Below are 13,735 nucleotides of genomic sequence, written 5' to 3' on the forward strand. Positions count from 1 at the left end.
GGAGACCTTGTAAAAATGAAACATAAATGAGCTTTGAACCCAAAACCAGCGAAGCCAGAACTTCCTGTCTGGGTTCTCCTGCACACCGAAGCAGAACTCAGTCTGCAGAGTCCGCTATAAGAGGTCCTTTATATTAACGCAGATTACTTCTGAGTTTAACTCGGCTGAATGATTTAGTTAACACATTTCACCAGAGACTGCACGTGGATTTTAGTGTTAAAATCCAATGTTATACACTCAGATTTGTTTGAAATATTCAGACTTGCTTTAATTAGTTTACATACAATCAAAATATGACTAAACTTCACTGGCTTTTATTCAAAATGTGTAAAGCCCAGCTTCATTTAGAAGTGTGCTGAAAATGTAGATTTGAAATATTTAAGCTTAGAAATATTTCAAATGTACAACTTTATATTGTCAGACTTCCATCCATTTTCAGCCGCTTATCCGGGGTTAGGTCGTGGCAGCAGTAGCCTAAGCAGGGAGGCCCAGACTTCCCTCTCCCCAGCCACTTGGGCCAGCTCCTCCGGGGAAATCCTAAGGCGTTCCCTGGCCAGGTGAGACACATAGTCCCTCCAACGTGTCCTGGGTCTACCTTTAGAACTCCTCCCAGTTGGACGTGCCCGGAAAACCTCACCTGGGAGGTTTCCAGGAGGAATCCTGACCAGATGCCTGAGCCACCAAAACTGGCACCTCTTGATGTGGGAGCAGCAGGGCTACTCCGAGCCCCTCCCGGAAGACCGAGCTTCTCACCCTATCTCTAAGGGAGAGCCCAGCCACCCTGCAGAGAAAACTCTTTTTGGCTGCTTGTACCCGCAACCTCAATCTTTCGGTCACTACCCAAAGCTCATGACCATAGGCGAGGGTAGGAACGTATAGATCGACCGGTAAATCGAGAGCTTTGCCTTCTGACTCAGCTCTCTCTTCACCACGACAGACCGGTACAACGCCCGCATCACTGCAGCACCAATCCACCTATCGATCTCACGCTCCATTTTCCCTCACTCGTGAACAAGACCCCGAGATACTTAAACTCTTCCACTTGGGGCAGGACCTCATCCCTGACATGGAGAAGGCATTCTACCCATTTCCGACTCAAGACCATGGTCTCAGATTTAGATGAGCCGATTCTCTTCCCAGCTGCTTCACACCCGGTTGAGAACTGCTCCAGTGAGAGTCGGAGATCTCGTTCTGATGAAGCCAACAGGAACACATCATCTGCAAAAAGCAGAGACTCAATCCTTAGGCCACCAAGATGGTAATACAGACCAAGCTCTGGCACCGGTCATACAGGGACCTAACAGCCCGTATCAGAGGGTCTGGTACCCCATACTCCCGGAGTAACCCTAGAGGGCCCCCCGAGGGACGTGGTCGAATGCCTTCTCCAAATCCACAAAACACAAGTAGATTGGTTGGGCAAACTCCCATTCACCTTCCAGGGCCCTCCTAAAGGGTATAGAGCTGGTCCAGTGTTACATAGCCAAACATAGCAAAAAAAAGCCTTATTGGTTTATTTATTTTTATTCATTACTGCGGCTCGAACGGCAGAGTGCACCCCTACAGATCAGAATGATTGGCTCAGATGTGGGAAGTGTTAAATATCGAGATATTGGGGTGATCACCCCAATATCATGACCCCCAAAATTATTTATTAAGGCGTCTTAAATAGCAGCTTGCACCCTCACCAATGTCAAATCAACACGACCGGCTCGGCCGTGGGAATTATGGTATATCATGATTTTGAGGTGATCACCCCTACATCACCCCAAAATGTAATTATGTGGCTCTAAAGGCAACGTGCACCCCCTCAAATGTTACATCAAAGCAGCCAGGTCAGGCGTGGGACGTGTGGCGAATCATGATTTTTATGTGATCTCCCCTATATCACCCCAAGATTTATTTACTAATTAGAAAATTCCTGAAGAAAGTTTAAAAAAGGACCTGCCACCTGGCACAAAACAGCTTTTATGCAAATGTAAAAAAAAGTTACACACTCAAAATTTTAAAGGCTAGTTCAATATGGCCAAAATACGATAATAGTTAAAATATAAATATAATTGAGTACCATCATTTGTAATATAATTAAATAACATATTATCATTATTATTATTATAAATAAAAATAATTATGTTTATAGGGTTGCATGCTCATATACGTATATATAAGTATACACACACACACACACACACACACACACACACAGAGAGAGAGAGAGAGAGAGAGAGAGAGAGAGAGAGAGAGAGAGAGAGAGAGAGAGAGAGAGAGAGAGATAGATGATAGATAGATAGACAGATAGATGATAGATAGATAGACAGATAGATGATAGATAGATAGACAGATAATAGATAGATAGATAGATAGATAGATAGATAGATAGATAGATAGATAGATAGATAGATAGATAGATAGATAGATAGATAGATAGATAGATAGATAGATAGATAGATAGATAGATAGATAGATAGATGTGTATATGTGTGTGTGTGTACAGGCTGTACAAAAAACTGGCCTAAGCTATAGAAAGGGGGCGGGTCTTATTTCTCATCTTGGTGTGTGAGGAATTGTGTTGCAGTGTTTTTTTGTAGTGCACACCACACCTTTCTGAACTGAAATGCACATCTGGGTGTAATTGTGAGAGCTATTTTAAAGTGCTTCAGGCTCTTTTCATCCTCCAACATAAGGCGCTATGCTGTTTTTTTAAAGTAAAGATACGTTGTCCTGATTTTGCTCACTTGTAAAGTTTAAATCAGGCTTTTGTGTTTCCTGCAAATAAAAACAAACTTCTGCTCCGCTGGAGTATTGATTTAAAGCCAGTCCAATCTTCTGGATGTCATTGTGGCAGCAGCGCTCATGCATTTGCAGATCTTGGCTTTACACCTGCTTTGTTTTATTACAACCAGTAAGAAATGATGCTAGGCTGTAGCCGCTTGTGCGAGGCCCAGAGGATCCACAGACTCTGTCCCTTCACAAAGTTACACTAAAAGTGGTCTACGCTGTGTGTGTGTGTGTTTGGTGTGTTTATCCTCGTACTTGTTGCGGCAGTAGAGAGCCATGCACAGTGTTCCCAGTAGGCTGATTGCCATGGCGATGGATGTGATTGACAGCACCTGTCTCTTGTACACAGCTTTGCTCTCTGTGGAGAAACAAAACAGAAGAAGATGCCATATTAATGTTTGAACAATACACTCCCTGGGGAAATAAGGGTATGGATGTTCTACATGTCTGTCAGCAGCAGTGTTTGAGACGTAAAGGAAGGAACAGCAATCCTATTCTGATCCCTCTGTCATTATTCACAGAGGAGGAGTTCATGCCAAACAATGCAGCAGAGTTGCTGTTACACGGAGTTCAATGTGGTTGTGAGATTTGTTCTTATCCACTTTTAATTTCTAATGTGTTTGTCTAAAACAGCCAAACAGCCTTTTAAATCATCAAACAGCCAGTTATGGAGCAAACGGCTCTCCAGAGCTTTTTGTGTTTGCCACGATTCCTTTCAGCAGTAATTACTTTTGTGGTAAACAAAACTAAAATAAAACGGCAACTAAAAACTCATTTATAATAAAAAAAACACACATATTTATAATTCTCCCGCAGCACCTGCTATTCCTAGTTACCGCACAGCTCGTTCTATCAGCTCTACCACGTCGAGTAATGGTCCGACACACACCAGACAGTGCTTTTGAAATGGATGCCACATGTAATGAAGCTTGAACACTTGGAAACAAGAAGAGTTATGGCACACAGGGGCACCATTAGTGGAGAAAAATGGAGACTGTCTTGTTTGTTCCGAACAAGTAAATCACAGTTGCCTTCAGATGCATTAATAGGCGATCAGTCAGACTTTATTCTGCAACGCTCAGACCTTCAAAAAGCCATGAGACTGATGGACGTCGGGGTTTGCATTGTCCTGATTAAGATGAATAATCTCTATGAATTGGCTCTGGTGGAAAACAATAACCAAAATAAGAGAAAAGCAGAGTGGAGCGCAGTTGGATCTTGGCTCAAGTTAATGGTGATAATTCACACTTTTGTAATCTGTTTGACAACAATGTTTCAAGGAAATGAATCACAAATGTCTTAATAGGTTATGTTGAAGGAGGAACCAAGTGCAGATCAGACCATGGGGATGTTAAAGAACATATATTTAATGACATAACAACAAAAGCTCATGGGGACTGTGGCAGAACAGGTAATGGTGTGAATGACATCAATGGTAACCAACAGTAAGCAGAGGAAGCGATGTATACACACAGGGGAAAGTGTGAACCAGTGAAAACAGGACACCTGGGAAGGGAACAGGTAGAAAGGGAAACAGCTGCAGCAGTTCAGAACAGATGTTGTCTGGTTTCCGTACGGCTTCTGCATGGACCACAATTCATCAAGTGCGATCAGAGCATTGTCACCGGCTGTGGTGCGGATCTGGACTAGGAGCGCTGGAGGGTTCTTGCATGGAGTCTATTCTTTCAGACACCAAATGCAAATTGTCAGGAAGTTAAAAAACAGGAAGCGAGATGTGGTTCAGCGAGGTGCATCCAGTAAATTTCAAAATAAGACCAGATTTCTTTTTCTGGCTTTATTTTTAATATTGAGGATGAGAATATCAGTTCATTGTATCAGTTCAGAGAGCTTCAGTACACCAACCACAGTCAGTGTAAAGGGCAGTGTGTCCAGAAGCCGCATAGAAACCAGTCTGCTTCCATTCTGTGTGAGATGAGATGGAAGATGAGGTCTAAAACCCAGAGAAAACAAAACCAGGCTAACCCAAGGGAACACAAGAGAACATGAGCTGGTAACACAGGGGAAAGACATATTACAAAGACCAAACTAATAAAACAATAAATAAATAAACTTAACATATACCCAAGCACCCGCTCTACTCATGGAACGTACCGAGTTGAATTTAAAATGTTGTAATTCTATATTTTCTCTGCCTGTCATGGTGCTTTCGGTTGAATGTGTGTCTAGGAGTAATTCTCTGACTGAACTTGTGCTGCCTTCCTGCAACAGGTCACCATTTGCTTGGGGCGACGGTGGCACAGGAGTTAAGTGCTCGCCCCGTAATCGGAAGGTTGCAGGTTCGAGCCCCGCTCAGTCTGTCGCTGTCGTTGTGTCCTTGGGCAAGACACTTAACCCACGTTGCCTGCTGGTGGTGGTCGGAGGGACCGGTGGCGCCAGTGCTCGGCAGCCTCGCCTCTGTCAGTGCGCCCCAGGGCAGCTGTGGCTACATTGTAGCTCATCCCCACCAGTGTGTGAATGTGTGTGTGAATGGGTGAATGACTGATTGTGTTGTAAAGCGCCTTGGGGGGTTCCAAGAACTCTAGAAGGTGCTATATCAAATACAGGCCATTTACCATTTACCATTTTAAATGAGTTTTTTCACCTGCTAAATAAATGAACACACAGTTTAAAATACAGTTACAGAAGTAACTCTGAAAGTATAGTATACCTGATGAGACTACTCGGGATCATTCCCAAGGTGCAGGACAACACCCTCGGGAAGGTGTTCAACATTTAAAACAACCTGGGATCCATCCATCCACCCTGAAATATTTTTGTAATTACATGTTGGCATCAAAGTAAAGACACACTTGCATTTGTAAAACAGAGTTACAGCGTTGGGTTGAGGTTGATCAGCTAAATTGTACATCCATCCATTGATTGTGTTCCGAGAACTTCAGTAGAATCCATGTTTGTTAATGAACACACACTGCTCCACACAGTCACAGACAAAAACATTCTCAGTAACTTATCGCCTTTTGGCAGCAGGTAATAATAATTATAATGATTCATACATCCAGGGTAACACGCTCTCTAAGTTATCCAAACACGTCTGATAAAGCTGAAGTTTTCTGCACACACTTGTTTACAGCTTGTCCTTTTTTCTTTAAGTCCTTATTTTATCTTCCACCTGTTTCTAAGATGACATGTCTAGCCAGTGTTGTTGTGATGCTGCTAATCAGTCTGCACCATCAGACTGGCTCAGAGGCTATAATTACGTGATATAATGAGGAAGAGCTGAGGGTTGTTTTAAAAAAGAACACACTGGCACGCTGAACGGATAAGATATAAAGATGTGGTTTAGGGAACACTGCACCCGGACACAAGGGCCAAGATGTTATACAGGTGAACAAACCCAACTTTTCCAATAAAATACAGATTTCAGTTCCACTAATTAACATTTTAAATAAAGTGCATAACTGTGATTTTTCCACATTTGTTTTAGAATGGAATAAAACGCCTACTCAGGAGTGCAGGACTTAAGCTAACCACTAAGGACGCTGGGTCCCACTGGAACAAGCTCCTGGTTCAATTCAATTCAGTTTATTTAGAGGGCACCAAGGCACTTCACACAGTAAACGTTCCAATACAGCTCAGTTCATTAAGCCAATCAGTAAAAGGTTTCCTATATAAGGAACCCAGCAGATAGCATCGAGTCACTGACTAGTGTCAGTGTCTTTACGACAATCCTCATACTAAGCAAGTGCGTAGCTTCGCAAGCATGTTCACATCACTGTTAAGAAGTCAGACTCATTTCTAAGTGTTTGACTCCACCAGGGTTGATTTCATCACCAGTTCTGTTGGCAGAATGTGTGGACAGAATTTCTAGACACAACCAAGGTGGTCTCTAGTTGGATGGGGTTAGGATTAGAAGTGTGAGTTCAGCCAGAGGTGAACTTTTAGAAAATTCTCTCACTTATTGATGTAAAGTATTGAGTAACCTATATAACATCCAAGTAACACAAATGATAACAAGTAAACAAATAAATCCAAATCCCAGTGAGAACATGACATAGATGGCACATCCCTATTATCTGATCTGGTTGATGCTTTTGTCTCAGAACCAAATCAGTGCAGGTTTTGGATGGATACATCATCAAATATTGCCGTTATATTTATACATCATAAATAATTTTAGCAATGTCTCACATTTCTGTTCCCATCATCAGTGGAATGTAAATGTGAGCTTGCAGGAAATGTCAAAAGTTTCCAAGGCTCCTTCAGCACTAGTGTCATCCAGCAGTTGCCAAAGTTGTGATGACAGAGTGCCAATTTGTGGAGCCCATGAGGGTTGCACTCATGCACACATCACACCCACTCTTCATCGCTGAATCGCTTCCTGCACTAGCTCCTCACAACACTGACAGTTGGGCTGATAAGTCATTTTAAGGTCTTAGCCTCAACATTTGTGCTCTGCACCCATCATCTACATCAGATATTTTAAAATTGTGATTTTGTCACTGATCTGGACTTAGATCATGTCCTAAAAGCAAAAACAGATCTGCTGTTGTGACCGGGGCTCTGGTCTGTTTCCTCTGCAGATGTTGTGCAAACGGCAATTAGTGGCAGAAGTTACACCTGAGCCCAGAGTGCTGTTACATAAAACGTCTCCTTGTGCAGCAGCCTGAGTTTCTCCCTTCGGAGCGGAGACCTACTCTGTGGTGGAGTGATCTCTAGATTCACAAACTTGCCCTGGTTTTTAAATTTACACACTTTAAACTACTGACGTGTCAGTTCTCACAGAGCTTATTGATTCTATTGCTTTCTTTGATTCAGATTTTGTGAGAAAATCCAAGTAACATGAAATGATGCCTTCAAAAGCCTTGGTGCCTTTTTGCCAACTACAAACCTGCTCTGCTAAAAAGAAAAATCAGCAGAACCATGGCTGGGGTTTGGCAAGGCCTACATGAACAGGCTAAAAATACAGCTGGCTCTCCTCTAAGTCAGACAAGCCCATGGTGGTTTTGAGCAGGAACAATTATCAGTAGAAAGACTGTGGTAGGAGCATATCAAGGCCCTGGATGCAGCAAGAAGGAAAATGATGGCCCCGTATCCACGATGCAGGGTCCACACACACAGCTGGGTGGTTTGGTAGTGAAACATTAGAAATAGGACCAACCATACCAACCTCATGGCTAAGTTATGACATTATCACATGAGAGTATTTTGCTAGCAGCTGCATCATGGACTAAGAGAGGACGGGGTCCAGGATGACCATGGGGGTATGTAGGAGCATCACTGCAGAAACCTGCTGCTTTCTGGTGAATACACAGAGCAAAGCAGCAGCATCAGTTCCGAGCCATGTTAACCTGCTGTCACCTAACCAAACCCCATCACCTGATGAGCTGAACGCAGAGACATCTGAACCAGTCAGACTGGTTTAATCTCCCAGATCTCAATTCTTAAGTCCCTTATTTAGTTATGAAGTCAACAAATCCACCATATGTCCGATGCACCAGGACAAAACAAACGATCTAATCCCAACTGAAATAAAGGGTTAGTGTTAACCGTTAGGAGCTTCTGACAATGCAACACTAAAATAAGGGCTTTTCGGCTGTGTTGATCATCCATGGATGCACAATCCTTACAAACTGTACCTTGTAGAAAAAATGATTATAACAAGGCTTTTCAACAGGAAGGGTCACTGCAACAAACAAACAAACAAACAAACAAATCAAATAAAACAAATCAAACAAACAAACAAATCAAACGTTCTTACTTTATGTGTCTAGCTATACATTATTAGCTATTAAACACCAATAACGATATACAGTGGATCTTACAATACCACTGGTCTGTTTCAACCTCCAATTTAACTGTTGACTTATATAGAAGAAAAAATAAGAACTCAGTTTATCCATCGCTGATAGTAAATTATAACTCAGGGTGAACAGGTTCTGTAGAATAAGTACGTTATTCTCTGTTTTCTGCTTAAATTTGTTTGACTGATTGCATATTTATTGGTGGTGAAATGTTGATTTCAAAGATGCCTGACATTGACTCCAGTAAAGGAAATTTAAATGAATTTCCAGCCAACGTTTGCAGGTTGCCACTGGTTGCCATGCAACCAGGAACTTTGTTGTTCAGGCTCCTTAAACGTGCTTGAATAAGAATCAAAACATCAGCTAATAGTTAACTTTTTCTCTCAAAGTTTAAGTGTTTCCTAAATTAGTATTTATGGGTCAGAGGATGATGGAATAAACTGGTAATTGTCATTGTTTGTGACAGGTTTGGACTATTATTTTGAAAGTCTGTTGTAAGTTAGCTGCCTTTCTCACTAAGGATTAAAATATATTTGACAAGAATCCATGAATGTTTGGTTGCATTTAATTACACAGACAGCTTGCACTGGTACAGAAGGAAATAGTCTCCTGAGACCATTTGAGAAGGTCGGTTTTATTTAGACCATTCAAACGTCAACTGCCCTGTAGGCCCTACTTGAATAAAAATATATGGTTTTTCTAGGTTGTTGTTAAGGTGGGTACTGATAAAACATTTGAAAGGAGAAGGGTGGAGTGTCTAAAAGGACATTTTGGACATTTTAAATTGTTTCTGGGTAAAAATGACATTTAATAGAGTTCCTGAACTGCTTCTATTCCAGGAAACAAGAGTCCTTCAGGATTGAGTAGCTAATGGCTGACTGAACACAACCAAGACCACTGACTGAAATCTTAAATTTATTCAGTTTTACATTTTGCTATTATTTACATGGATATGTGTGGTTATTTATAAGCTTAAATACCACCAGTGGCACCGGAATGATGTTGTAAACAGGGTAACTGCAGGTTTAAGGGAGCCAAATTTAAGACTTTTTGAGACCTTTTTTAAGGCCACTTTTACCAAATTTAAGCTATTTTTTAAAATTAAATTTAAGCTATAATTTCCAGCTATTGCCTGGAACCGGTGCTATCCACGTCACGATCGTGGGATTAGTCATCCAGTTACCATTAAACTTGCACTACCCCATGGCGCAAGCTCCCACTTGCTTAACCAGCTAACGTGCTCATCTTAAAATAGTCCCCTTTCACAACCAACTGAACGTGCACGGTTCCGCTTACGCCAACATCGTACACAAAAAATGTCAAACACTAACTAGAAATTCACGAAAATTTTATAGAAATAAAAGAATCTTGTTTATTGGGTCTTTGGTAATTTAAGACCTCTGGAAACTGTATTTAAGGATTATTTGTCATTTTTAAGGATTTTCAAGGCCTTAAATTTGGAAAAGAAATTTTAAGACTTTTTAAGACTTTTTAAGGACCCGCGGATACCCTGTGTAAACCTTCTGAATGTAAAGGTACAATATGTAAGAATTCTACAGCAAAATAATTACAAAACAGCCTCAATCATGATGGAAGTTTACAGTGAAACAGCCGTGTGTGTGGGGGTGCGTGCATGTGTGTGTGTGTGTGGGTGCGTGCGTGTGTGTGTGTGTGATTCTCAGTTTTCTCCCTTTAAATAGACCAAAGAGGGATGTACTCTACTTTTACAATAGAGCTGAAACTGGAAAAACAAGAACAAATTGCAAAAGTCCATTCATGTCAGTAATCCAGCTTAGACTGAGAGACCATCTAAAGGCTCAGGAAACCTTTGCAGGTGTTCTGGATTCATTAGCTGATTAGAGTGGCAGTTTGAGTCTAGAATATTGACATTTTTCACTGAGATTAAGAATACTGTGGGGTTTTCATAAACTGTAAACCATAATCATCACAATTATAATAACTAATTATCTGGCTTTGCATCTAATGAGTCAATCTCATCTATTAGTTTCATCTTTTAAGTTGAATTACTGGCATAAATTAACTTTTGCACCTTATTCTAATTTTCTAAGTTTCACCTATTTGAGCCTGTGGAGTTTCCAAGTCAATTGTAATTGGACACCGGCTGGCAAAAAAACAGCAGGGTTGTGGAAAGAATGCTAGTCAGTAACCAGGAGTGGCCCTGAAGTTATTTCTTGTCCCCGTAAGAAGACATGCCATCTTTCTGTTTAGCTAATATCTGTTGAAGCAGGCTAGAGGCTGACGTTGAGCTAACAATGCTAACGGTGAATTAGAAACAGAGTCAGCTCTATAAACATATGAAGCTACGTTTAAAATGACCAACAACTGGATATTACAGTGAGATCTATGTATCTACTTATCAACTTATTGTGTATGACTCATCATCTGGAATCTTCTGGAGCTGATCCGTAGCCAGCAACAGTCATGAAACTCACAGAACAGGAGTGAGATTGTAACATGTGTGTTTTCAAAATGGACTGCTTTAACCAAATTTGACCACAGTATGCTATTGTTCCAAGGGCAGTTTTCCACCCCACTGTCGCTACATGCTTGCTTGTTATGGGGATCCCTGCAAAGTCACAAGTCAGTGACTCGATGCAATCTGCTGGGTTTTCCTGCTCAACTGAACTCAATGCACTGTTAAGTAGGCTGAATTGGGATGCCCGCTTTGTGAAGTACCTTGAGGCGATTCGTCGTGATTTGGTGCTTTATAAATAAAGTGGATAGATTGGATTGACTCCTTACTTCATGCACCTTTAAGCAAGGCTCCATGAGGTTCTGTTAAGGTTAAATATTTATGAATTCATGCAGGACTTCACTACTGGATGAACTAGAGGTAAAGCACTTTGTTTCATAACAGCGGTGGTGGAAAAGTCTATAAAACCATGTTTAAAGCTAAACGTTTTCTCAGTTAGCTTATCAATCCTGAAGAACGTCATACAGGAAGCTCTCTATAATAGTCAAAACAGGAAATCCTTATAAGGTTTACACAGAAACACACTTTAAAATGGCTGCAATTCCATTTCAGTACCAGAAAAAAAAGTGCTGATATTTAAAGTGGTTTCTTTGACAAGGCATACAAAGTGGTTATGAAGGAAGAAAAAGGAATCAAGAGAACATCAGGGACTAATTTTAAAATTCTCACTGAAGAACACTTGTTGCTTTAAGTGAGAATATCACAAGTAGGCTCACAAATCTACATAATCCACCTACGTACACACAGCAAGGAGCTCATTGTGGCTGAATTAGTGAGCCAGAGTTCCCTAAATCAGACAGAGGGACTTTTCATCTCACCCATAGAGCATGCTCGGTGTGAGGTTAATGATGTGAAGGTCAGGCAGTGCTTGAGCTGCCCTCTTGTTTGCACACACCTGCTGCACACACTCTCCTGATGTGAATAAATCATTCTGCTTAAGAGACAGAAAGCTTGTTCTTGTTCCATCTGTGAGGCCTCGGGGTCATATCTCCTATTTATTCCCACTTCAAACCCCCAGACCTGCTCTGCACAGGCCTGCTGGTCCCTCAGTCACAGCAGCTTCAGAGAGAACCAGATTAATATTTAACACCAAAGGTGATAGCAGCTGTGGTGCAAAGGCACGGCTGCATGCTCATACATGCAGATAAACAGCAGGGATGTGTTCCTAACAAGGAGGAACAGGCAGTCAGGAGGTGATGGAGTAAAACTGGGAAAAAACACTTCAAATCCTTGCAGTGAGGAATAATTATCAGCCTCTAGTTCTTGGGGAAAACACACACCTGGAGTATGAAATGAAACACACACTCCTCACAGATGATCACACAGGTGAGGGAGTGAGATGGCTTTGTGACAGAATGACTCTCAGCCAAATTACGTCCCAGCGAAGGTGCTTCAGATGGAGTTCACACAAGCAGAACCGGTGAACGTTAACAAATAAAAACGAAACACACTTGAGCAGTTAGAGAAGCCATGATTAGAGCCTTCGGTGTAAAATTTTGGATCGTGTTTTAAGTTAAATCCATTAGGCTTGACTCAGCTTTGCTCTCAGCTTCACCAGAATACCTCATGCTCATGAATCAATCACACAGAATAGCCGATAACGTCTATAAAATGAGAATCAGGGCCCAGGTTTGAGTCACTAAAGCGTTTTCCTAATGTCTTAGGCAATGGGACAAATCAGACTGCTGGCAAGCGCCGAGGCTTCAAACGTCTGTTGTGGAGATTTCGTTTTATCCAGGGGAGTTGCATTCAGCGGTGTTTGAACAAAAAGTAGGTTGAGAGTTTTATTAAATCACATCCACACCAAAGCTATCACGTTTGTGAATCTGTCTTAAGTATTATCTATTTTCACGCATCATAGTTGTGAAAAACAAAACAAATCCTTTCAGAAGGTAAAAGAGTGCACAGCCAAGCTTCCATAGAGCTCAGTTACACCTCCTTAGATTATTTTCCTAAAGCGTGACCTGAATGCTCGTTTAAACCTGCTGTATCTATATCCATCAGAGCCTTCTGCTGCACACAGTTCAAACAGCTGCTTGTCACATTGCTGCAGTCCAAACATCTCATTATATTTGCTGTCTGGGGGAGAGAAACGTTACCATGTTGACCTTAATGATCCACTGGCAGTAGCTTTAACATTTCCTTTTGGTTTTGTTGTCTTTACACTTTGTGTAGAGTTCCTTTATCAAAGTCTAAACATCTTGATATCGCTTAAGTTTTTATAAAGTTGATACAGGAATTGTGGGAAGCAGTTGTGTTGACACCCTTCTTCAGATTATTCTAGTATTTGTTAACTCAATACAACTGAGGCATGTTTTACGCTGCAGATAAAACCAAGTTGGATTGAATCCTCAAATCAACACTAAAGATTAAAGTTATTGCTTTCAAGCTGGTTTCAGAGGTTCTTCAGCCAGAAACGAGCAACTTCACATGGATGGCCCTCTGTAGCCTCTGGTGGCCAGAATCAATGCTTTACAGCTTCTGTGTTCAGGTCAGCACCTGTGGAAACCTGCTTCACAGCTACAGCTATGTTCTGTGCCAGTAGCTAAAATAAAGGCAAGGCAAGACAGCTTTATTTATAGAGTACATTTCAAACACAGAGGCAATTCTATGTGCTTTACAATTATCAGGACATGATATGAAAACAACATAAAAACAAAAATTTAAATACACACAGATAATATAATAATAAACACGAGGCACT

The 13,735-nt window shown here is 41.3% G+C and overlaps 1 protein-coding gene across 1 annotated transcript in view; it reads right to left on the reverse strand.

The window, feature by feature from the left end:
• LOC107376132 (pro-neuregulin-3, membrane-bound isoform) overlaps nt 1-13,735 on the reverse strand; it is a 679,379-nt gene that overhangs the window by 44,809 nt on the left and 620,835 nt on the right. Inside the window, exon 5 of the mRNA XM_015945082.3 lies at nt 3,031-3,133. Within this exon, the coding sequence (XP_015800568.3) occupies nt 3,031-3,133 (103 nt within the window). The remainder of the gene's footprint in view (nt 1-3,030; nt 3,134-13,735) is intronic.

Source organism: Nothobranchius furzeri, chromosome 12 (genome assembly GCF_043380555.1).
Source record: "Nothobranchius furzeri strain GRZ-AD chromosome 12, NfurGRZ-RIMD1, whole genome shotgun sequence".
NCBI classification, from domain to species: Eukaryota; Metazoa; Chordata; class Actinopteri; order Cyprinodontiformes; family Nothobranchiidae; genus Nothobranchius; species Nothobranchius furzeri.